The sequence below is a fragment of the Gobius niger genome (assembly GCF_951799975.1).
Source record: "Gobius niger genome assembly, chromosome: 16".
In the NCBI taxonomy this organism is placed as follows: Eukaryota; Metazoa; Chordata; class Actinopteri; order Gobiiformes; family Gobiidae; genus Gobius; species Gobius niger.
The window spans coordinates 12,322,900-12,349,109 of record NC_136867.1 but is presented as its reverse complement, the minus strand read 5'-3'; the positions used below and the strand labels follow the sequence as shown (position 1 = coordinate 12,349,109).

The 26,210-nt window shown below is 42.4% G+C and overlaps 1 protein-coding gene across 3 annotated transcripts in view; it reads left to right on the top strand.

Moving 5' to 3' along the window:
- Positions 1-26,210, top strand: part of tiam2a (TIAM Rac1 associated GEF 2a) — an 84,497-nt gene that overhangs the window by 43,504 nt on the left and 14,783 nt on the right. For all 3 annotated transcript variants that reach the window (XM_079573982.1, XM_079573984.1, XM_079573983.1), the window contains exons 5-15: positions 308-480; positions 1,312-1,536; positions 5,187-5,372; positions 5,941-6,084; positions 9,063-9,119; positions 13,236-13,403; positions 14,159-14,263; positions 14,595-14,673; positions 14,759-14,848; positions 15,072-15,278; positions 16,855-16,949. In XM_079573982.1, the coding sequence (XP_079430108.1) occupies positions 308-480; positions 1,312-1,536; positions 5,187-5,372; positions 5,941-6,084; positions 9,063-9,119; positions 13,236-13,403; positions 14,159-14,263; positions 14,595-14,673; positions 14,759-14,848; positions 15,072-15,278; positions 16,855-16,949 (1,529 nt within the window). The remainder of the gene's footprint in view (positions 1-307; positions 481-1,311; positions 1,537-5,186; positions 5,373-5,940; positions 6,085-9,062; positions 9,120-13,235; positions 13,404-14,158; positions 14,264-14,594; positions 14,674-14,758; positions 14,849-15,071; positions 15,279-16,854; positions 16,950-26,210) is intronic.

The following is a 26,210-nucleotide window of genomic DNA, read 5'->3' as shown; positions in this document are numbered from 1 at the left end:
CACCCACCCCCACCCGCCCTCCCATACCCACACACTTTCCACCCGCATCCACCCTCATTCCCATACCCACACCGTCCCCCACCCTGCAACCAGCCCAGTCTCCTAAAAATGATAATAAAAGGTCACTTCTACCTAACATTCACTCTCATATTACATATCAAATACTGTACAATGTCCAATGTTAAAACACATAAACATTTCTTTGCCAGAGTTCAGTTTATGCCACAATATACTGAAGTTAATACATTTTGTTATGTTGTCAGCTCTGGACTTACTATCAATACTGCATGTTTTGTGTACTTTCCAGGCTGTACATTGCTCTTCTATGAGACATATGGTAAAGGTTCCCCGGAGCAGGACATGTGTCCTCGCTATGCTCTCCTAGCAGAAGACAGCATTGTCCAGGCTGTCCCTGAGCACCCCAAGAAAGAAAACGTCTTCTGTCTCAGTAACTCGTATGGGGACGTCTATCTCTTCCAGGTACGTAATACTGTTTTAGGAACTTTTTTTATTTTCTAGCTTGCTGAATCTGTTTAAGTTCAACTTTAGAGGGTCACGAAATTACAGCAGTCACAGCAAACTTGGCACCTCTTTCCCAGAGTGTTGCATATGAAATTTCAATTTTAGCTGAATCCATTTTAAATTGCGAATGTGTCGGCCAAGTGCCTGGAGAAAGCTTCGGTTTGTCCGTTGTAAAAACTGACCTAGATATTGCTAACAAATTCATACCCGTCCCTGGTTCTTGCTGAGTAGCCTGCTCCGTGCTAAAAAACATAAGCTCCCAGACTGCTGCAGGTGACAGAGTCTAGACCTACATCTAATAAAAACTGCCATATGGAGCTGGCCCAGAGGCAAAACAATCTCTGCAGCCACACAAGTGTTTCTGCTTACACTATTTGTTTATATTGAGTCATTCTTGGTGGAAAGGAAGTACTATTGATTTCAAGGCCATCATGCAAAAATAATTATGAGACGGATGATTAACTGTGCATATTTTCAGTGCATAACAAGCATGTGTGCAGAATCAATCAGGTTTGCTTTGAATAATCTGTCACAGCCGGGCTGGCATGTCATCTTAACGTGTGAGATATTGTAACTAAATAATAACAGATCATTCATAAGCTTTAAAAATGTTTACTGTATTTTGCACTGGAACATGTTTATAATTTTACCTTAAAGAATAACTACATTTTAAACAACAGAAAAATAGGTGGAAATGTAAATCTTTACACCCTAAAATAGTCTCTGAATGTTTCCTTTAATGGGACATGCCCCTAATATGAGACTATTGTGTGTATTTTGTTCTGGCAGGCCTCTAACCAGACCGACCTGGAGAACTGGGTGACCGCTGTCCACTCTGCCAGCGCCTCTCTCCTGGCCAAGCGTCAGGGTAAAGAGGACACCGTGCGTTTGCTGAGGACCCAGGTCCGAGCTCTGCTGCAAAAGATCGACATGGACAGCAAGATGAAGAAGATGGCTGAGCTGCAGCTGACTGTGGTCCACGACCCCAAGAACCGCAAAGCCATTGAGAACCAGGTATGTTTAACACGCTCAACAAAAGACTGGAAAGTAAACTTCATTGCAGCCAAACAATAGCGTACAGGGTTAGTATTTGGTTTGTTTTCTACAACATTTTGGGGCATATCCTTGGCTTTTTGTGGATTTTGAAATGTGCAATAGATGGACTTTCCAAAGATCCTTCTCTTGCACCAGTCCCCAAGCGCTTCACTACAGGAACCCCGGGGATCGGCTCATTCCCAGAGCATCAGATTGTGATTCCAGATGTTTTCGAGTAATGGTTTCTCTGTGTGTGTGCATCATCCTCTTCTTCCTCCCCTGCACAGCCCCAGGGAGGAGCTCAAGCACCCAGCACGCCACTGTGGCCCACATACAGCAGATTACACTGGCATAAAGAGCCAATAACCTAAAGCTGAACAACAACACTAATACTGGCACAGGACAATAAGTGTTTGCTGTGGAGTGTGGGAAAGTTGAACTCGCCTGGTCAGTCATATTAAAATTCTTCCACAGTACTGGTACGGCTGTGTCAAATCTACTCCAGCCATGACTGGAGTATTAGTTCCTAAGAAGTCTTATCTACATGATTGCCCCACACATTTACTCATAAGTTAAAAGTCATCAAGTTAAAATGAAATCCTGAAATGGATTCTATGTCATTTAGAGTTATGCGGTTTCTTGACTCAAATGATAAAACATTGACAACCTTTTTCCTTTTATGAGCGTCATGGTGAGGACTTAACTGAGCACATTTTCTCCAGTTTGGCTTAAAGTTTTTTTCCAGGTGTTGTTGCTGTGTTGTTCGTTGTATTTTTGATATTTTTTCGTTGCTTTGCTGTATGTTTTTTTGTTGCATTTTTGTCTTTTTTTGTCTTTTTGTAAATCTTTAGTTGTTTTTCTGTATTTTTTTGTTGCTTTTTTGTGTAATTGTTTTTTGTCTCTATTTTGACGCTTTTTCCCAATGAGCTTTTAGATTTGGGTAAAGCCGAATGGGAAAAAATGTGCTTGGTTCAGGTGGGGGTTTAGAGGTTAACTGATGTCAGCTGTCCGCATATTTCATCACTTTGAACCCATGGATAATCTGAATGATGCTATGGTCACTATATCAATACCATGAAACCTTAAGATACTTCCTTCACCGTGGTCTGCCCCTTGTGAATGCCTCTCTTAGGTTACATATCTTGCAATTGTGACACAATTTCTCTTCCACCCAATTTCCCTTTTGGCTTTTCTGCTAGACCTCTCACTGTGGACAAACGCCTTCTCGCGACCACCATATAAATGGAGAGTGCTGTTGTCAGACCTGCACCCTTGATGACCAGTGGGCTTGTCACTGGGCTTATGGACTCTTAGACGATGAGCATGCGATGTATCTGCTTCCAATTACCCCGGGATGCCACCTCAATCACAGGGTCAGAGAGTGGTACAGGGGAGAACTGTGCCTGGAGGCTGATGACAGATTTAGTTTTTTTTTTCTCCCTCTTTTTTCATGGATCAACTAGGGCTAAACTTTGATGTACCCCTGCACCATCTCCCCCCCCCACCCATGTCTGAGCGACGTCGAGACCGTTTGATGTTACCGATGTGCCCCCTCCCTTCAAATGCGCTAGGCCAATGATCAAGTTGCAATGCTGTGCCTATTATGCAGGACCTTTTTGAAGGCAGCAGATGTTAAAGAGGGCCAATAAGAAAAAGATGCGAGTCACTTATAAGGATTGCTCATTTGTGCCCCGACTTAATGGGCCTGAAATGCATGTAAATAATTTGTGCGTGCAGCGCAGATGGGATCCTGGTTTTAACTGATGATGTTGTTTGTCTAAAAGCACTGATTCAGGCCGGTCTCGGAAGGCGGTTGACAAACACGGCATAAGCATTTTTAAGGGACAACAAAGATGCTCGGAATAAATGTTCCAATTTAATTTCATGCTCAGGTCTATTTTTGAACCAGCCTGAATAAAGACACCAGTATTTCACTGCTGGACCGAGCCAAACATATTTTTGCAATTTGGGTGACTAGTTAATTTATATTCTTTGGTTAGGTGCTGTTGGGAAAAAAAAAAAAGGTAGCAGAAGCAGCAGTGATGGTTCCATTCAGTATTGCTTAAAGCAGTAACTTGTTTACTTTAATAAATCCTTTTTGTTGTCCCACTGGAGGTAATACAAGTGTTAATGGGATTATCGGGGGGTGTTTTATCTCCCCCGGTGTCTCTGGCCAGAAAACCATGCTTGCAACTTTCCCTGTTCCGACCCAGAGGTGCAATACACACTAATAGAATCACGAAGAAGAAGCTAACAGGCTAGCAGGCAAGCTATCTGCGGGCTGGCGCCACTTAAACAGTATTTACTGCCAAGTTTGAGTGACAAAAATGATGTCCATTGTGTAATTGGATGCACAATATCCCTCTCTCCCTTTGTCTTTTTTGTCAGCGCAGTGTTTACTCTCACGGACAATTGATGAGTAAAAAACTTAAACGTAACATGCTACGACACCTGCAGTGGCGCTTATGGCCTCTAGGGCAGTAGTTCTCAACCTGGGGGTCGCGAAACAAATTTGTTTTTTTTAAATTTTTGTCTTTGTTTTTAAGAATTATATAGGCTAATGTCCTTATTTCTCACAGTGTGACCCGAGCAGGGGTCACGAACCCCTTTAACTGTTAATGGGGGTCGCGACTCCAAAAGGTTGAGAAGCACTGCTCTAGGGGAATGAGTTACTTAGTACTGCTTTAAGTGGCAGAGGTGAATCTTGTAATTGAGCTTATTTAACTTATTGGGCTATTGTCTTTTAGTTGTAGGTTTTTTTGTCACTATGGTTTTGTGAATGTTGACAGTGCCTTGTGTTTTTACGGCAAATGGCAAATTAACTGAATAGAAAACTATCCTGCAATACTGTATCTAAAAAAATCTCTTCAGTTGTGTCCTTTTAACTTTCTCAGGTGATAGTTTAGCTGTGTTTTCCATGTGTATGAATGACTGAATGCCAAGCTCAAGATCAACCCAGAAGTATGAGGATTCCTTGCTCTCAATGCTGTATGCTCTAAATGTCATTGACTCAAGGTCTGTGTGTCCACCTGTGCTGATATACGCGCGCTTTCATGGCACATTGCACACGGTTTTGCCCCGCTTCAATGGTGATTTGTGTGCAGCTGCTTTCGTGTAAGATGTTTAAAAAGTGAGAGGTCCACAAAGCGATGCCTGCCCCATTGCCGCACTGTGTAATGCTATGAAATTCCATCAGGGCGGACTGTAATTGGACAAGTCCACAAGGCGCACTATTGTTGATGAACTCAAGCCATTAAACTTCGTTGTTATTGGGGGTTGTTTAAGTGAAAGTGTTCCCATTAAAAGTTGTCTCCAGCCAACCGACTAAGCACTTGCTAAAGCTAACATATGCAAACAGCAAAAGAGAGCTGCTGTAAATCGTGAGAATAGTTTTTAAAGGTCTGGACAATATTGCAGTACCTTTTAGTACATAAAATAGGTCTACAGATTTACAGTGCATGAAGTCCGATGTGCAGTCACTTGTGCTATCAACCACTTTGCCTCCCCATTCCAACATCTGCTAGCAATTCAACAAAAAGCACTACACTGACCCTGGGTTGCCATAATCAACTTTACCCCCACGGTGTACTAAAAAAGGTTCACTAATTAAGATTTCAAACTTTTTCCAGATCCAGCAGTGGGAGCAGAACTTGGAGAGGTTCAACATGGACTTGTTTAGGATGCGTTGTTACCTGGCCAGTCTGCAAGGAGGAGAGCTGCCTAATCCAAAGAGCCTGCTGGCCACAGCGAGCCGGCCCACCAAGAGCACCCTGGCCCGCCTGGGAATCTTTTCCGTGTCCTCATTTCACGCATTGGTAAGAGACTTAGAACAATACAGTTTCTCTATATACATTGCATATATGACAGAAAATCTTCTTCACAAACTACTAAGTACATTCACCTTTGAATACATTTGGAAATATTCATACCATCTCAGGATATTTTAAAAAAAATACTTCTTGAACCTGATCATGGTCTATTAGTTGCAGTTGTTGTATTAGTAACTATAGCAGAAGTGAAAGAACTATGAAAAGTAAGATGAACTGAGTGCTCATTAAGTCATAGTTTATTCATAAAGCACATTTACAACAAGTGCGGTGAACAAAAAAACATGTATAATGTTGCTTTAAAAAGTACAAAAGTTAGAATTATGTTAGAAATAGTCTAAATTAATGTGAAGGTGCGTTGTTCAATGTGTCAGCTATTGTATGGAAAAAGGTCATTGCCAAAGACCGTCTGAAGACAGGAATACAGTTGTTGCACATTGCTGCTCGCTTTATTACAAAACACCCACATTACTGGAACAGTGTGATTAAGATAACCTGATAAGATGACATTTTAGTGAGAAAATGGATGTCATTGCTGATAAGTGTGCATGTGTAGATCTGTTCCCGTGATGAGGCCACGCTGAGGAGGCGTTCACTGTCCCTGACCTGCAGGCAGCGTAAGAGAGGTCTATTCTCCTCCCTCAAAGGCCTGGACAATCTGACCAGAAGGGGACGAGAGAAGAGGCCGTCTGCATCGCAGGTACAGCACAAGCTCAAAATTACAGGACACATAGCAAGCATTCATTATAGTCAAGAGGCACAGTCAGGCATTACACCTGTAGATTAGATGTGTGTCATTTTGATGCAGATGAATAGGCTGGAACATTTTGACCTTTCAGACTTTTGCTAGAAATTGCAAAGTAGCTTATCCCATATGGCAGATACACAAACATGCCAAGATTCAGTTGCAGTTTCTAAACCACGAAAAGTTGTTGTTGCTATTCTCTCTTTTAGCCCTTGAAATGACATACGGTAATCTCCTCTGAATCCCTTCGTAATAAAACTCTTCAGGTGGTCTTTCCCAATTCTTACTTACACTCGCTGCATGTGTTCAACAGCTCAGAATAAAAACATAACCACACACTGACTTCATTTCACAAGGTCTAATGTTCTGCCCCGGTGTGCATATTCATTAAGTAAACAACCAGAAAACATGCCGGCTTATTGCCTGCTTTACCCAGCCAGGGCACAGTAGAAAGAGCGCTGCTTAGAGTCTTGCTTTGACTTACAATCCTGCCTGAAGCTGAGTTTATTAATTAGAAGTACACAAGCCCTGAATCCCCTGTGAAGTTTTAGTGCAAACCTCCCATCATTGGAAGCGCAGGGGGAGCATTCCTCACCCAGGTGCTGTGGGGTAAAAAGGGGGCTGGAATCCTCTCTCCCAGGTTAGTAATTAGCCTGCTTATTTATTGATACGGGAATCCACCACTCATGCAGCCCTGTAGGCATCCCGCAGAGAACGCTGGTGGTCTATTTCGAGACTGCAAACCTTAAATGGAGTGGAGGAAAACGTCTTTTTATTAGCTGCGATGCAGGTTAGCGCCGTTAAATGCTAATCACGCTCCCCGCTGACTGACATGCAAAAGTGTTACGATTTGCTCGGGCCCATCAGGCATAGTCGCATGTGTCAAGGAGGAGGAAAGATTTAGTCTTGCGGGTTGTTATTTTTCAACAAGGGCCCAGCCAATTCTCATGAAGCCCAGCGCAGAAGGCTGAGAGGTGGCGCTGTTACCACAAATATGAATTATTAAAAGCCATATGCGGTGGATGGCATTCTCTCGCTTCGCTCCTCCCGTTGTGCCTCTCGCTTTCTCTCATTCTCTCACTCTGTCTATCTACAGCCCACAGATGGCTGGTGTAAAGATGCTAAATATTAAAAAGCTTCCCTTTTCCTCTCAGGTCATCCTTCCCTCAAAGGCTTCCTCCAGTGTCTTAGGGAGGGCTTTCCTGTTATGTGACTATTTCTGAGCGCTGTCTATGTCATCAGCACAGTTGGTGGCTTGTAAACAATACGCAGATGTAGCATATAAATAATGTAGAATATAATCTGACCTAACCATGGCAAAGTCTATTTGGTTGTTAAGTGATTATTGTACTAGCGGTAACACTTCATCTTTTACTTTTTTCTTCAAGTTTCGATTGCTTCTTCCACCTCAGACTATGAAGCCACAAGAATACCCTTTTCTCTTCCTATCTTCATCACCTCCGCTACATTTCTAGCACATTCATTCTTCTTTCACCCACTATTTCATCTTCCGTTCTCCCGTTGCCCGCTTTTACTGCTCTCTCCTCCAACATCTAAACATCAGAGAGCTCGCCTGCAGCCTTGGTACCACAATTTCCATACTGACTCATCTCTGTTGACGGGAGTCTAAATCCCGTTTAGCCCCTCAACACTTATTCCTGACAACCCCAGCCCTAAAGTCAGCCATCTCTGTTTTCTCCTCTGTCCAGAGATAAGTGTAAACAGTAGCAGGTTCTGTGGGAAGTAGGCCAGGGAGATGTGAGGATTTGCGAGAGCGCTGGTGAGGCACGCTAAATTTAGTGTACGTTTACATTAACGCTGTAAATGCACGAGTGCTTGGGAGGGAGGGTTACTGCAGGGTCAGAGGAGGGTTTGCGTTCACTTGAGGAAATGTGCGGGTAATGCTTGTGTGATCCCATGCTTACATGTAGGTATGTTGTTAAACCTGCCGAATGTAAGGGTTGCAGGGCTCAGCAGAGTATTTGGCAGATCCTTCTTTAAGCTCTGATTTTCCCCTTCATCCTTCTTTAGTGTAACTCACAAGCAAATTTAGCCTTAAGAATGTTTACCACATCCAGACTTTGACTTTATGAGAAGACAAGAACTCTCATTTGCCTTATCATCTTGTCACCAATGACGCCTCTTTTGCCCAATGACAAAATGTGCTCTGCAAAATCCCCTGTCTGGGTGAGCGCAGCCGTCGCACCAGCTGAATAACGGATGGCTCGCTGTCACCGCTGTGTTATAGACTTGTTAAAGCCCTCACAGTCACCTACAAGCAGCCAAGCTTAGCCCCGAGCACGCACACACCGCAGCGGCTGACACACCTTTCAATCACTTGGAGGAGACCGGAGGAGATCAAATGGAGCAAAAGAGGAAGGATTTCTAGCACACACCGATGGAGAAATTGTAGTGATTTTCTTGTCATAACTGCTCTGGCTGGCTGGCTGTTTTAGCAGAGATTACAATTGTAGTGTCCAATAGTGCTGTGGATTTTTATTACTTACTCAGGAATAGCCAACCTGTCAGATTTGAGTAGATTTTAATTGGCACTACACATTCTTCCTCTATCAACCATGACCAGCTGGTTATACAGAATGTATAGTTTGGTTTAGGCAGGTAATTATGCAGCTGTAGCAAACACTGTCCCTCGATATACAACCTTCCTGCAACCTGTATCTGTACAATTTTACCCACAGTAATAACCAGAATGAAATAAAATGTGTCTTTTACCCTCACACTGAGCAGATTGCCATCACTGCACTCTCAAAGCCAGAATCAAAGTAGTTACTCACCACATGTACTTTTTAATTAGCCTCATAATGTCACCACATGTGTCCAATACTGTTTGCGACCCAAATCGCTTATGAGTCAAAATGCATGGTGCCCCTGTGTCTCGTCTGCCCCGCTGAGTGTCTTTGTGTTCCTTCCAGATCTTTGATGGCGACAGCGTGGGTCAATCGTACAACCTCCCTCCCAGAAGCTCTGAGGTGAGTCATAACAACTCTGCCCAGTGGTACATCTGTTGGATATTCTTTTAGCAGCTGTCAGTTCATTCCAGCGATAAAGTTTTATGAATAAAATTGGTTTTCAACATGGAAAAGACAGGAGAAGTGTAGGCTTGAAATTGCAAACTGATTATCACATTTCAAAGGCTGCAGTTCTTTCATTTATCTAATGCCCTCCTCAGCAAACAACGTAATATCCTGTTTCCATTGGGTCTCATAATATATAAAACCTGCGAACCCAGTGTGTACAACAGTATTTGTGTTTCTCTCAAATGTTACAACTCTTGGACGTGTTGAAAATGTGCACTGAATTTTGATTTTTAAATAAACTGCCAATCCAATCGCTACCACAATTGGATCTCATTCCAAAATGTTGCCCTCCTTGCGGAGTGTGCTGTTTGCCTGACCTCTGCTCATTGTAAGCCTTTGATAGTGACCCTCCTGGAGATATTGCTGACACGTGTATTGCTCGTACGGCATCAAAGAAGAAAATCCTTTTATGTTGAGGTGTAGGTGCGAGATAAGGAAGAACGTCTGACAAGAATTTTACAAGGGTGCAGGATGGCCAGAATGTTGTGAACATGGAGGCTGAATGCTCCACATGACACATGAATAGAATTTCCTGATAGACGGTATTTTCTGCTTAGGCTTGTGAATTTTCTTACTTTGTTGCCCATTACTGACTGACTGAAAAAGGCCATCATTAATTTAGACAAGAATGTCAGTAAGAGAACTTAATTTTTAAACATTAGTTAAATCACTTGGCTGCTTCAATAAGTGTTTAATTGTGCAGTTGCCTTGCAACTAACCTTGACGTACAAGGCTTCACATATTCCAGATTGCCTTTGCAGGTGTCATATATTACGTAGTATTTACTCTCACGGACACTAAAAAAAACGCAACATGCTACAACATCTGCAGTGGCGCTTATGGCCTCTAGGGGCATGAGTTACTTTGTACTGCTTTAAACTGATGTGTTGGTATTGACTTCCATAGATCAAATGTAAAATCCCACTGGTACCACTGTGGTCACCGGATGCTATTATTCGAGTTAGTGGTGAATGTGGCTGCTGTGAAAAGGCAGCCTTTGTAGCAGCAGTTTGAGGGAACAGTGCAGGCTTTCATTGGGTTAACACTTTATTATGGCCTTAATTGCGGCCGACTCCTTGTGGTTGAACACTGGTCTTTTAGCTTGGTCTCCACTGTGAATGTGAGAAAAAACAACGCGTCAACAGAATCCATTTTGATTTAGCAGGGATTAAGACAAGAAGTGGAGGGAGACAGAAGGGCGAGTGCAGCGTGATTGATTTTTGTCAACACATACAGTTCCTTCTATCAGTGCTGATGACTTTGCCTTTTGTCCTCCATTGGTCCCAAATCCCCCCTGAAATACACTATTAAGCCATCATTTTCCGCTAATCTCTTTGAAGTGATGTCAAGTGAAAAGGTGCATGTATGTACCTCTTATCTTGTGCTGTTTATGTCACGAGTGTCAGCGTTCTGCTACCTGGTTTACATGTACTCTGGAGACTATGGTGGTTACATACTATAGAGGCAAATATGGAGAAGCTTCAATAAAAGATAGGTGAGAAATGAGTATAGAATGGTCTCCATAAAAGGGCCTATGTATACGCCCTATGTCTGTGTAAAATATATTTAGACATGGTTAACTCTCAGTTTAGACATTTTTTATTCCAATTTATTTTTATTTGACTGTCATTAAACCCTATTTAGACATTTAGTCCTGATTTGATCTTTATCTAGGCCTGGAGTTACTTCGAGGGTCAAATATATAATGAGGAGGCACTTGGTGTGAAAAAAAACACAGCGCTAAATATTACCCTTTCTTTCCTGCAGTCAAAGAAAACTTTTTTTTTTATATTGGCATATAGTCATAACCAGAATTTTAACATGGTATGAGAAAAGCAAATGAAACACCAGCATAAACGTATCTTTGTAATTTAAGGGCAGTGTTCTTGTTAGTCTAGGCTGCTTGTCAAATACACATAAATGGGCAAAAGACAAGCTGAAAAGGTCCAGGTTGACTTGCTTTAAAAAAAATAATACACAAGTGGTAAAATCTACTAGACAGCATGAGAGATTTTGAGATATTGCAGCTTAAAGATTTGAAAACCAAATGTCAACTTTGCAGGTCTATAAATCCTTAAAGGTCACCAAGGCCAACTTTGTTTACAAAATCCTACGTCGCCTGCCTTTTATCGTGACGTGATCTCGTGTTCTTCTTTAGTGACATCTGGGCGAAGAATTAACTGCGTGTTTAGTGTCTACCAAAATCCCAGCGGCTCAACAGTTGTAAGAACAGGAGGGCTGGATCTCACATTAATCCACTGCGGGGATTTTTTTCTTCTTTTTTTCGGGATTGCTCTTTTCTTAGACACAAAAGCCCAAGTCTGTTACTACACAGCCCTGAAAAAAAAGAAAGAAAAGAAAATCTCATCAGTGGCTCCAGGAATGAAATCCCGCTCGCTTCACCTGCTTCCCTCTTCGCTTTCCGGAGAATGACTGGGATCCCGGACATCCTGAACTCTCTGTCTGTGTCACCACCTCTCGCCACGCTCCACTGCCCATCAATACAAAGGGTCTCAAACCGGACACTGAAGGAGCAAGTGCCCAAACTGGCCTTTTTGTGGCTAATTCTGAGGAAAAGAGGAAAAATTGGTGACACAGTCTTTCAATATGTTTAAATTGTGCTGTCTGTGTTTCTTTTGTTACTCTTTCGTTGCTAAGAACCTATTTTTGAATCCGAAGCTGTTCAAGTAATTCCACATATGATTGCTATAGGGTGGAGAAGGGAAATTTTAATACATGAAGGGCCTCTCTGCAGTACGGAAAGCTCACCAGCAGATGTGGAAGATATAATTACTGCTACTTTATAAATATAACTTAAAAAAAAAAAGACAACAATATTGCTCATTGAAAATCACCGTAGTTCTCTGGTCACCAAGCAACCGCTGACCAATCACTGCCCTTTTTTTCCATTAGTTAACCAGCCGCCTGTACCCATAATAAGTTCCCATTTTGACTTGTTATTCCACCTTGACTAATTATGACCTCATATCCTGAAATAGGTGACATTTTGTACATGCGAAACATTTTGAACCACACTTTCTGAGCTTCTCATTCTGGATATTTGGCTGGAAAGTTGACTGTCTGCTTGTGTTTAGCCTGGATACACTGGGATAAGCTCGTTCTGTGTGGTTGTGGTGACTCACTGGTGTTCAAAGCTAAATGCTCCTCTAAATCTCAGACTTTATCTCGTCCTTTAAGCCATTTTTTCTGTTTTAAATGTATCTCTCCCAGTATAATGCATCAGTTTAAGGCTTATTTACTAGAGTCAAAAATGGTGGGGTATTTCAGCTCATCCTTCTGCGAGTTTTCCTGTAATTTTATATCCCAAATACCATCATACTAAGCGGCTGGTTGCACTGACCTGAAGCTAAACATTTTTCCATAGTCGACCACCAATCATCTTTTGTGTTCCCTAAGTCTCCAAAGCTGTCAGACTTGCTGATTCACTGGAGGTTCGGTGGTCTTGGTGTGGTCTTAGTGTTTCCCTGGTGCCCACAGCCTCGATAATTGTGGTCTTTCCCCACAAGAGACATACAGTCGCTACCAAAACCCCAAGCTACCAAAGCATAGAGTACCCGTTTCTTTAATACTCAGTCCAAAACCTCATTTTTTTCTGCCACCAACAAATAATTACCCTCCGATGGCTGACTTGAATATGAATTGCCCCCTTTCTATTGCATCACGCGCACTTGCAAGTGGCTTTTCGTATGGAGAACGCTGATATCACGGAGGACGTCTAGACATGTGTACATGCTCATTACGAAGTCTATCATTTGAAGAAACGCCAGTCTGTGCTGTCAAATGAATCTGTGAAAGCCTAGTTCTATGACGTTTCCGCCTCGTCTCTTGATCCATGGCCAGGCATTTACACTAATGGAACTGTATTGATTTGTGGGCCGTAACTCTGCGTCTGCCACATTCAGTCCTCGATGCTCCTCCCACCTTGTGCTTACTTCCACCTCGCTCTCTGACCCCCCCCCATCACTGTTTTATTTGTGTTCTTCTCAGAGGCTGGACGTCCTGAGCAGCATCTACTCAATGTCGCCCCCAGAAGGCGGAGTGTGGGACAGCGTGGCAGATATGGTCACGAGCGTCTACATGCCAGACAGCTCGACAGTCCAGATTCCAGTCAGGAGAGACCAGGCAGCGACTGACCTTCTTTCTCTGGCATGCAAGGTTGGTTCGCAAAGAAACTGATGCATTCACCACACAACAGGGAGGTTTCAACAGTGTTATATACAAAATAGGATACCACATTGTCACTGTTTCATCAGCCTGTAGAAAGGTAAACAAGAAAGTGATTAAAGTACATCTATCACACTATGTTGTCAGAATTCAAAACAAAAACAATCTTGAGTAATTTGCACCTTAAAATGTTACAGCCAATATAACACTATTCCTTGGATTCTGAGCAGTTTTGATGAATTTATCCTGAGCTCATTTAGAGCCAGTGTTAATGTATGTTTGGTTGTAGCAACAGCATAAGTGTGTTGAATTCACAGCAGCAGTAATAGTAGAAAGGTTTGTAAAAGTAAAACAATTTAAATCCCCTTCTTGAGTGGAGTGGAGTAGAGTAGAGTAGAGTGATGCGATTGCTTGTTTGCTTACTAACCACAGCCCTCATTTGACTATGTGGACTGGATTCCCCATAGCAACGATTCTGCCAATTTTCTCTCCCAAGGGTGGAGCGTAACACATCTATTCAGCCATTGTCTGGCTGACTTTTACAGACACACACGCGCACACGCTACTGTCCCTCAGGGTGAAGCCATTTTGTTTAGTGCAAATTTCTCATCACAAACGTGTAAGGCCTGAATAATTCACGCCCGGGCCACGCTGCAGCTGTTGTGCGAGGCGCCGCTGTGTGAAAAATGCAGAGGGACATTGTCACCATGCGCACGCTCTGAGAATTTGTTCTTGTGTGTTTATAGGTAAAACAGCTGGACCCCACTGTGTACTGTCTTCGTCTGCATAGGACAGTGGGACAGGAAGTGGAAGACAGATACGTCTCCTCTGATGAGATTCTGGACAACTTGGTGAGGATTCATGTAACAAGGATACACGCCATTACTGTTGGTTCAGAAAAATATGAACTCGTAAATTATCCTTTTTTTCCCTTTTAACAGTCCCTGATTACCCTTGATGCATTTAAATTTAAAATTGTGAATAAATATGAAAGAAAAAATGATGGTTTTCACAATTACGGTACCATATAACTCCCTGCCCATTCATAGTGTTTGCAAACATTCATAAAAGTTATGCTGTGTTAAGTTCCATCAGGCTTTTGTGTAATAACATAGAAATATATAGAGGGATGTGAAAACTTTCTTGAGGCACTTTTGCTGATTTGTCTAATGTCGGTCGTAGGTCAGTGATCAGCTGGAGGTGGTGCCCATTAATGTGTTTACTCTGCACATGAGCAAGCCGAGCAGCGCGGCAGATTTTGGTGAGTCAGCGCTTTACTGATCTTTTGTTCTTGCCATATGTTAAGTTATGCACATTTTTAATCCATTCTTCTCAACTCTGCATAGGATTCGCCGTAACGGGGCACGTAGACGGACAGGAGAACAGCAGGATCTTTGTCAGCGAGGTGCTTCCGGATGGGCTGGCCAACCGTCAAGGTGCTTCACTTTCCAATATGCAGAGAATGTGTGCCTGGGCTGTCAATGAGATGCTGCTGTACAAGTCTGAAATATTCATGAAATACTATATTATGCCTCATTAATGTACATGACATTTTTTAACATAATAATAATGGAGCTTTAAACATCTTTAAACAAACTAATCTAACCTTAAATAGTTTTCAGACACCTTTTGCTATTCTAAACCCTCGCTGTCTCCTAGGTCTGCGCTCAGGTGATGAAATCCTCGTCCTCAATGGCCAGTGCGTCTCCAGTCTGGACCTGGCTCTGATCCAGACGCTGTTCTCGGAGCAGGACCTTCATCTCTGTCTGAGGCGGGACATCCCGGAACCATCTCCACCCATCAGCCACGTGGCTCCTCCCTCCAGACATATGTCAAAGCAGCACCACCGTGCAAAGTCCTCCTCAGGTAAATTCATGCAAAATGAAAGTCATACTCTATTCAGTTCCACAATTCTGTCTGGTGACAGACAACTTCTCTCTGTTGGTAAATTGTTACTAAATACAAGCGATTTGGGGAACTTCTGCAAAGTCCACAGCATAACAGATGGTGAGCAGAGGCAGCATTGTTGTTTACAGGTGCAGGAATTTTTTGTCATAGCTAGATTTCACTCAAACTGATGCACATTGCACAAAGAGTCCAGTAAATGATTCAAATTCTCTCAGCATACACAAGCCTAATTGTTGCTGCTTGTTGCGTTTTTTTTTTTTTCTCACCTCAGCCACATTTACATACACAGAAAAAACATTTCCTTTTGGTTCGCTCAGACTTCTGCTTCCCGAGAGCTGTATCATTATGTTAAAAGAAACAGTGTGAAGTTTACTTGCTCGGCTGTGCATCCTTCGGGGGCGAATAGGAGACCGCAACACCAGGGGCTTTTGACCAGGCCGGGCTCATTACAGCTTTGCAGATGTGTCATCTTGTCATGCTGTGGATTGGAAGTGTCAGAAGTGAACAGTAAGGTCATCACTGTGTGTGGACGGACACAGCTGATCCCCTCTCGGTACATACAAAGTCTTGTTGCTGAAGTTCAAGTAAGCATTGTGAGGATACGGTTAAGTTGAAAGATGATTGCGTTTAAGATGTACAGGCAAAATAGTTCTTGCTTTTTTCTGGTTTTAAATGTTTTGGTAAAAGTATGTATACTGAGTTATCTGACATCTTGCAAAACAGTGAAGTGATGGTCCGTTTTGCAGCCAATGTAAAGTGTCATCTTAATGATAGTAATTAGTTAGTGAAGTATTTCTTCCACTGCTGCCATAATTGAACACAAAAGGATTAATGACTTCAAGGCCTCATTACTGTAAATGGTGCGATCAAAGGGGCCTGTGGTTTTCCTCTCTGTCGTCTCTAGAGGGCGTATGCTCCCCGGCTGGATGATAAGCAGCCAGCTGTGGTGAATTAACACTGTTTCATTAATGCATGCCTCTGGTTTGAGGATTATTTTCTAATTCATCCCTTACACATGTACTGAAGAATGTTATTTACTTAAAATATATATTTTTAAATGCATTCATAGTCTGTAAATGAGTAAACAAGTCAACGTGTTTTTCTGTGTAGTGAGCGTAGCTACAGTTGTTGTATAAGAAAAACCTTTTGTTGTGGAAACATTCTAATGACAATGGTAATTATGGCAGAACTGATGATGGCAGTGGCACTTCTCATTCTGCAACCGTTTACTATTTTGTTGCCCACTTTTGACTTTTATTTATCTAAAACCTGAAACATCGAATTCATCATACTATAATTCCCCTTTTAAGTATACTTCCTGTAAGGATACTTCCCAAAAAAGAACAGACTTCACTTTTCATTATGTATACTTGGTGTTATTTACGCCTGGCGTATCCATGTACAGTGAGTCTGCATGTTAACGCCTGGCTTTATGGTCAGCTGAACGATATTACAGTGAAAATCATTATGTTCTGGGTGGTACAAGGACACTCTGTCACACATTCATGCTAACACTAATTGTCTCTCCTTCCAGATGTGCTTTGTGCAGATGACGGCAGTGTTCCCCTCCGCGTAGGACTGGAGAATGGTCACTCCCACTGCGCACACAGGCCCGTACAGCACAGCAAGGTAGGAGGGGCTAAAGAAGCTGGCAAATTCAACTGCAGCAAGGCTTTCTATTGTCTGACGCCCAGACTACAGACTTGTCTACCGCTGTGTGTCTGTGCCCACTTGGTACAGCATGTCAACAATGGCACAGGGTCACAACTTTACCGTAATTGGGATACTTAATAAGAGCCATAAGCATAAATCAAGCTTAATCCTGCCACTTTAAAAGGATGCAGGACTCTCTAGCACTCTCAACATTTTTAAACTTAATCATAGCTAGAGGTGAAGATGCATAAATGTCTCGCATGTCTCTGCATACATCTAACATGGCTTAGGAAGGTTCTTGTGCAAAAGCTCTTAAATATTCCCACTTCACGAATCTCTTTTATAAAACCTGTCAGGCTGGGTGTCTATTTTTACCTTGCAGCATTACAGCGGTCTTGTATTTTATATATATGGCCATGTATTTGATATGTAAACCAACTTTTGTCATTAAAGAGAGCTACAGTCATTTTCCCATGGGATTTATGCATGAGTGTAGCGGTAATGGAATATCGAAGAATTATGGAGGAGGGGGTGTTTGGTCGTTCGGAGAAAGCGCCCGTTAATGTATAGTAGCGCTGCAAGCATTGGAATTTATGTTTCAAAAACTTGATTCAGTTCATAGGAGACATTTCAAACACGTCCAGGAGCATTAACATTTGAGAGAAGACTGAAAACTGCTGAACTAATACAAGAATCATATGCTTTTCAGAACATGCTTGTAGAGGTTTAAACTAGGTTTACCAGGAGACAAGATGTTATGATGTTTGCAGACAATATTGTTCAACCTAAATGATTGTAGCCTAGTTCTAGTTCTAGTTGTTCTAGCATGTGTACTGCAGCTTTGAACATGTGGAAGTAAGGACTTTATTTGTTGAACGCCTTTCATCGACATGGTCACAAAGCGCTTTATATAGGACCATTTTACATTCACTACATGGTGGTGGTATGCTATGTACTGTATATGTTGCCATATCTGCCCTTTCGGTAGACAGACAGAAGCAAGGAAGCACACATATACTATTATCTATATATTGACAGTAATAATATCTTTCTTTTAACTAGAAGATAATATTCTCAATAAGTTGGACTGGGATTGTGGAAGTAGGAGACATTACAGAAAACAATAGTAGTCATAGTAGCAGTGGAAGTGTTTTGTAGGTTGCATGTGATTAGTTCAGAACATTTGGTGGAAATGTGCGCTGCATTATTGTTAGTAACATCTGCTGAAACTTCAAGTGCAGTTTTCACGTTTATGAAGTTGCTTTTTATGTCAGCATTTGCTTTTGGCTTTTCCCTCTTGTGTTCCCCGAGGCAAGCCATCTGCCTCCTAGCATGCAATGATATTTGAATATTTGTTCTTTTACAATTCCAATTTTTTCTTTTAGTTTATCAGCTCTGGGGGCTGTCACAAATTGCACGCAGGACTGCTGGAATTACCTACTTATCATGCAAATGTGTCTAAATATAAAAGTGCCAGCAGTGTTGCCCTTTGCTGTGATAGATTCAGCGATGGCGAAACCAGGCCACATGTGAAAGATTGTTAATTGCCACTGCTCAGAGGCTGTGCTCTAATTGTCTGTGTCAGAAGATGCCGTGGTGTGTCTGACCTGGGATCAGCCTGGAGCTGGATCAGAGAGGACAATTTGCCCTCTTCTTCTCCTCTCTATTCAGACTCCCTCTTTTTGTTTGCCCGGCGACATGAGTCAGTCCCACTGCGCTCAGATCTGCACTGCACCACTGCTGCTGCTGCTGCTGCTGCTCCTAGCTCCCCGCCGGCTTTGTCTACAGCAATGAACGAACGCACAAATGGAAGGTGTGTGCATAAATAAGCTTTGTGCATCTGTGTGCTGCTGATGTTGCCAGATAAAAAGTAGGCAAACGCTTGTGTGCCTTCATCTGGGAGAGTCAACCACTGTGAAGGGAAAAATCCCAGGGTGAGAGATATTTGGGCTGGTAAATCAGATTTTGAGTGGAATTTAATAACCATTGCACGGCCTTTGGTTTGTTCTGTGAAGCGAGGCGGGAAATAATCAAGTCGCTGGGTAGAAATCAAGCATTTTTCAGCATTTATATATGTTCGTACACGTGAGCTGTGAAAGTCAATAGAGACAAACGAATGGGAAAGACTAATTTCAAGGCACTTGTCGCTGCATGTAATCAGCCTCACCACAGTGCCTACCTTTGATTAATTGCTCTGTTGCATTCCAATTTGCACTTATTACACGAGAGAGATTTGTGTACGTCTGGGCGGGGATGCTTACTAAGCAGTGATGGCGTTTAGCAACGGGACGGTGATCCCCTTTCGTGTGAGTTAACCTAATGATTCCGTCCAGGAGAAGGCGTAGCTATTGGTTTGTTGGAGCATTTACGAGCCTAACCAATCAATGGCAGAAAGTCAACTCGATTGGTCCCGCATAAGTCCTCTGGGGAACTCCGTGTTGAATTGATTGGGCATGCACTGCGATGCTTTAGCATCGGTTGGCGAGTGTGCACTACCCGAATTACACAGTGTGTCTGTTTTTGTTTATTTCCAAACTTGGAAAATCTTGATTCAAACTTTAACTCACTGCGCAACATTTTACTCAATAAATAAAATGGAAAGAACAAAACAAAAAAAACATTCAATTATGTTATTTTTTTAATGGCGGACAAAAAAGAAAAATGTTCATTGTGAGTGGGCTCGCCTCTCCTCAGACCTGAAGCGTAACTTTTCTCAACAGATGGTCTCGGCTTTGCGCTATTTTGATACAGTAACATACTACAAAAAGGTGCTTAACTAAACATGTTTGGTCGCTGGTGATGCCAGACATGTTGCTCTTGGGAGCATACACCAGCCTGTGATGTTCTGCGGTTTGACTTTAAAGAAGGCATTTACCCCTGAACCTGGAGATCAAACGACAAGCTATGAGCAGTATATATGTGAAAATCTATAATAGAAAACGCTATTTCAATGGCCGCCGACTGGGCGCCGCCATGTTTATTTCCCATACCGACTTTGAAGCTAAGCAGGGACGGGCCTGGTTAGGACTGGGATGGGAGACCGTTTGGGAACATCAGGAAGCCTGGCGACAGTACTGAGTGTGTGCGTGGTGCCGGCCCCCACGTTGCGGTCCCGCCGCCCGCGGGCGTTGGCCACAGGTCCATATGGACCGCGGTGCTGCTGTCCGAGGACAACCCGCCGTCACAACAACGCGAGTGCACGAGATCTGACTGCCGTGCGTGTGCGCGCATCCACAGAGGGCGATGCGTGTGTGCGCGCGTGCGCGCGATTGTGTGTGCGTCGGTGCGTGTATGTGTGCGCGCGTGCATCACAACAGGGCGGTGTGTGCGTGCGTGTGCGCGTGCGTGTGCGCGTGCGTTTGTGCGTATGTGTGCGCGTGTGCATCAAAACAGGGCGGTGTGTGCGTGCGTGCGTGCGTGTGTGCGTATGTGTGCGCGCGCGCATCGAAACAGGGCGATGTGTGTCATTTGCTTTCACGTATTGTGAGCCCAGAGGTACATTTTATTCTAAAGCAGCTTTGAAAGCATTGCGAATTTTATTGTACGGTTATAAATACTGTCTAACACCGATCATTAGGCTATTTCAGTTCAAAACCTACTTATTTTTTTTTTACATTGTACACTACCGTGATGCACCAAACCACGGGTCCTGCACCGTGAACCAAACCGTTAGAGCTGACCCCCTAATATTTATCCATAATTATTCCACTGTCTCTTGAATCCTGTTCCCCGAGTTTAGCGAACATATTGTCGTTGTAGTTAATAAGAAAGGAGTACGGGTGCATCAAACACTCAAATTGCAGTTTGTTTGAAATTATTTTTAGCATTAATTATTTTACACATTTGTAGTGGCCATAGTTTTTGGACTGGGTTGGGAACCACTGGTCTACAGCTGAACTGTGTGACGGGTTGGACATTTCTTTGTAATAACTCATAATCTCAGAATATCAAATGTGGAAACTAGCGAGGCCCGGCCGAAGGCCGGGTCTCAGCTAGTATTGTGAGATTGGAGCAGAGGCAGTTGTTTCCACCTTAAAGCATTTTTCTTTTTTACTTTTCTTTTCATTTTCCTGTAAATATTTTTACTGGAACAGACACAAAAAGCGACTCAGCCAATTCATAGTTTGACCTTGAGCTCCACTCTATTCAAACAACATACTCTTCTTCCTCATGTCTTGAAGCCCATTGAAGCAGAGGTTAGACGGTAGACAGCAGACGCATTAAGCTCCTTTGCTTTTTCCCAGACGAGACGTTTTAAATGGACTTATGAGAGACTCCCTCAGCCTGTCACTACACGCACAGATTTACCCTGACTTTGTTGTGAGTTGTAGTAGATGGCTACCTTTGGGACCAGGATCTTAATAGAGATGGGAATTTCACTGAAGTAAAAAGTGTTTTTAACAATTATCATTCAGATTATGTTAGTAATATATAAGAATATATAACAATGCCAGATGGGAGACAATTTCCCAAGTAAGTTCCATTTCCATCACCGAGTGTGGAGTGAATGAAGAACAAAATCTCTGACACTGTGTCTTGTGTCATGTGAAAAGCGCTATACAAAAAACCTTCCATTCCCACTTATATTCTAATTGAATATTATTTTAAAATGTGCATGTTTTTTAATATGGTTATGTACAGACTATTAACCAATAAATGAAGAACTTAGTCACATATAATTAGTGCTGTCAAACGATTGTTTTTTTAATCAGATTAATGGCACTATGATTCCTCGAAATTAATTGCAGTTAATTTTTTTGTAATTATTTTGTTGATTTTCACTAATCAGCCGACGTAAAACACTCAGCAATTGGGCACATTTTATGAACACACTTGCCTAATAATTTACAATCGTGCTTATAAATCAAAAGCCAGCTGAGTATAAAAATAGTTTAAGTCGATAGGCATTGTGCTTCTTATTCGATTAACGTGGACTCATTCTTCAGGTTGCCTAAATTTACATAACAACAGACAGCCGAGCGTCTGCTGCTCTTTGTAACATAGTTTGCCAAGTTTCCGATTACTCATTTTCAAAGTGCACAAAGTTGCGTTTGTGACTGAGTAATTGCATCCATTGAAGCGAGAAATTTGACATAATTAGAATACTGTTTTCACAGTCATTATGACTTTTATATTTCTATAGAAGCATTGTTTTAGGCGTGCTTGAGTATCTAGAAAGAATGTCTAGAAACCTTGTTAGTCAAATGCAATGTTATTACTAAAAAGTATAATTCCCAAATTGTAATTGGAAGACAACTAGGCCAGACAGTGCGGTGTATTGTGTTATTCTTTCCAAACAACCATATTCCTACCAAACTTCAAGATTGCTTCCCCCTTGTGCATGTCTGGCGGGCAGTTTTGGGGCTCACATGAGCGTGTGTGTGTTATGACTAAACCTCTGAGCCTCCATCTGCCCGTGAAAGGGCTCATAATCTGGGCTTACCTCTGTAACTGTTGTTAATACTATCCAGTCCTGTCAGTCTAGCCTACTGTGCACTGTAGTGCTCCTGTTGGCAACACACAGCTACGGACAATGCAGAGGCTTCCTGATGTGCTATGAATGAGCTGTAGTTGCCATGTCCATACCATGCCACCACCTGAACACCTCAATAGACTTGTTTTACCTGGACCAGCCACAGCTCAGACTTTGGACACGCTCCTCACCATGTGTGGGGTGTTGCTGCCAGGATCCCGGGCTCAAAAGAAGGAACACCTTTTTGGATCGGCGATGACCGGCCTGGGATGTCTGCTAAAAGAGAAGCTTGCTAGTCTGGCTGAGGAAATGGCAGCATGCCTGTCCTGCCAAAGAGTTGTCCAAGGAGAAGAGAGGATGGTAAATATGGTGTCTTTATAGTCAGAGCAGGTTAAATATAGTTCAACATCAAAAATTGGAAGATAGGAAAAGGAAAATCCACTCTGTCATGTTCAGTTCGAAATGTAACAAATACTCTTGCTATATTTATAAATGACTGATTTTTCAATTATTGTTTTAATTCAATTGTGGGGATTTTAATTAACTTTACCACCAAAAAATCCTAATCTGTTAATCTCTCTTGCTCTATATTCCAAGGTATGAATGCAATGAATCCAGTGTAATCTTTTCAGAAGCCACGGTTGCATCAATATGCTAACCAGTGAATGCGACTACGAATATTCTGTGATAACCACATTACTATCACGTGTGATTAAATATGAGTGAAATCAGAAACCGCTCGGGATTGGCCCATGTGATGTTACTAAATCGAAGCTACTGTGTCACGTCCCCATTTACTTATTCATTGATGTAAAATGGCCTTGAGTTCAGTTTAACCTTGTACTGGTAAAGTAAAGGTCTATTCTCTCGTAACCATCGTCAAGTCTGCGCTTTACTAACTAAGTATTACTGGATGGAGTGTATACAGGTTTCAAAGGGCACTGCTGTGTTTCCTATTCCAGACCTTTCAATGCCATCACGCTGTTAAATGCCAGTGACAAGCATTCCCACTTAACCTTTCATTAGTTTCATGCATCACGCGGGGGTAAAAAAAAACAGTGCGGCGCGCCAGTGTCTTTGTGCTGGCAGAGAGGAGCTGAATAGCCTTGGGGACTCGGGTACAGTGGGTGCTTTTAATCTGAAACTGGCTTCATTATTAAAACACACTCCGTCTTCATAGTCCTCGGAGATTTGGGGGAATAATATTTGTTTAGGATGAATAATAAAAGCCTAAAAGGATAGAGGAGAGCGTCGGGACCAGTCCTCCCCTCTCATCCTGGCGTCTCCTCCCAAGCACTCTGCTTGATTTATGGGCGTCTTTTACCCAGCTTTGAGTCGGAGATGGCACTGTGGCACTGTGGCCTAGTAACATAGAAAATGAATCACCATGAATCAGAGCTGCCTAGCGGTCACTTGGCCTTCGTGTCCCTCTCAGAGTGTCACGTCGGGGCAGGCCCCAGTGAGGGATGGGTGGCTCTGACCCCCAGGGATATGCATGTTCTTCACCCATATTCTGTGCTTCAGGTGCAACGCAAATACAAATACAACTTTACCATCTAAAGTACAGTAATTGGCCAATTTGACGACTGTACTTTTTTCTAGTTTTTGTTTGTTTGTTTGTTTTTGTTTTACTGTTCGATCTTGACTCCTATTTGGAGCAGTGTCTGCTTAAACTAAAACCACCCAAACAATTACATGTTATCATATTTTTAATGGTCATAACATAAAACATTCACAGGACAGGGAGGAAAAAGTAAGTGAACCCAGGAATTTTCAATGAACTGCTGCAGTTTTGTAAAGAGGAATGGTCCAAGATTCATCCTGATCGTTATGCACGTCTAATCTGTAACTACATAAAAGCAGTTATTGCTGCAAAAGAAGTGTCAGCCAACTATTTAATATAATGGTTCACTTACTTATTACTTACAAACATTTTTCTATTTTAATGTAGTCACTGGGAAATGGCCATGTTCTTGGATTACTGAGTATGATGCGGTATATGGGCATTACATTTTGTTTGTAATACTTTTCCCCACTGTTTGGTGCCTTTATTTGACACTTGTTGTCAAGTATAAATTAATTGTTACTGGTGGTTATAGACATGACACTCTTTCTCCACCTAACATGTTCATCTTTGCTTGTTGTTGCATATCATTGGTTCAGTTAATTTACATTTTACAAATGGGCCTTGCGCTGTTTTAGTGTAAGACGTGTGCTTTGATTTCAGCAGCGTTTCATCTGCAGAGAAGGCTACGAGCTATGTGCATAATGACGCCACTGGAGCGTTAAAGGGAGATAGAGACAGAGTTTAGCGATGGTCGCGCTGCCACCTCCCAGCCTGACAGTCTGAGCAAGTGTTTACACCCACTTCAGGGAACCAAGCACCGGAATGAGACAGAAATGAGGCCAAATTACATTTATTATCTTACTGCAACAAGGATAGATGAGCTTAGTCTGAGCCTTGGTGACAGCACAGTGAAAACTAATGGTAAATCTCACTCAATAAAGTATGTTATTAGCAACAAATACATTCTACACATATATTTTCAGGATGTTTCAGTTCTTACAATGTACCACACAATCAAATTCCAGTTCCCCCTCTTTCTTTGACTGAGCCGTTCATGTTTGAGCGTGTGACTAACCAGCCAGAACGCTCCACATTGTGTCAGTGCTATTGAGAGACAGGATGCTGCCCTTGGCCTCTCCATTCGCCCCACTGTCTGGAAATTACACCAGGGTCCCACAGACCGAGGAGGGAGAAACGAAACGACAGCTCGGGCTAATGGACAGGGAATTAAGACGGAGGGTGGAGGTACTATAGATGCAGGAAACACCGGGCTAATAGAATGAGACAAAGACGCTCTAATTGGGAGGAATTGTCTCCATTTGCAAAAACAGAATCACCAGCCGGTCCAATGCTGATTGATATGCAAAAAGCAAAACTAGCTCCTAGCGTTACTTCTCTGCCCACGCTGATAGAATAACAGGATCGATGCTGTGTCAAAACTCACTCTGCCTTCCAGACAGAGCTGTACCTATAAGAACGGCTTCTGACCTTGGCCTGTTGTGGGAAGACAATACATGACTTGAGGCTGCTTTGTGTGGAGGTCGAGGAGATTTAGTAGCATGGAGTGTGACAGTGTTCTTCTAGTCTATAGGTCAGAGAGGTTGTTAATGGCAAAAATATGTACACAGAAATTAGTTTTTGGCAAAAAGTAAGATGAAGCAAGTATGTGGTGCAAGACATGCATCTAAGTTGGATAGGTTCAGATGCAGAAACTTTTGCCACAAATGTCTTGTTGAGTTGGGGGTTCTGACTACATAATACGATCATTTAACCCCAACTAAGACATCCCTCCCTGCCACAGCTCTTCATGCAACCTGCTATTTTTTGTTTGCCCAGTTGGTTTATAAGCCAGTGTACTTTTTTATGCTAGACACTTTGTCAAATCAATATGAAAATTGCCGCAATTGCCGTGCCGACCTTCACAGAGAAAGCAGGATCAAGCTATTTATCATACATTGTTTATATCAATATTGATTCGGGTGGCCTTTTTTATTCTATACGACAGAGCAGTATGACTTAGAAAAGCGCTTGGAGCCGTACACAAAATGACTTCACCTTCCCCTTTCTACATCAAAGATTGACAATGTAGCGTTCCCTAAATTGACTAAAGGCAACGCAATACAGACGCGTCAGAAACATGATGCATCGCTGTCAGTTTGTCAGTGGGAGACCTGTACAGCGCTCCCAGCTCTCTTCC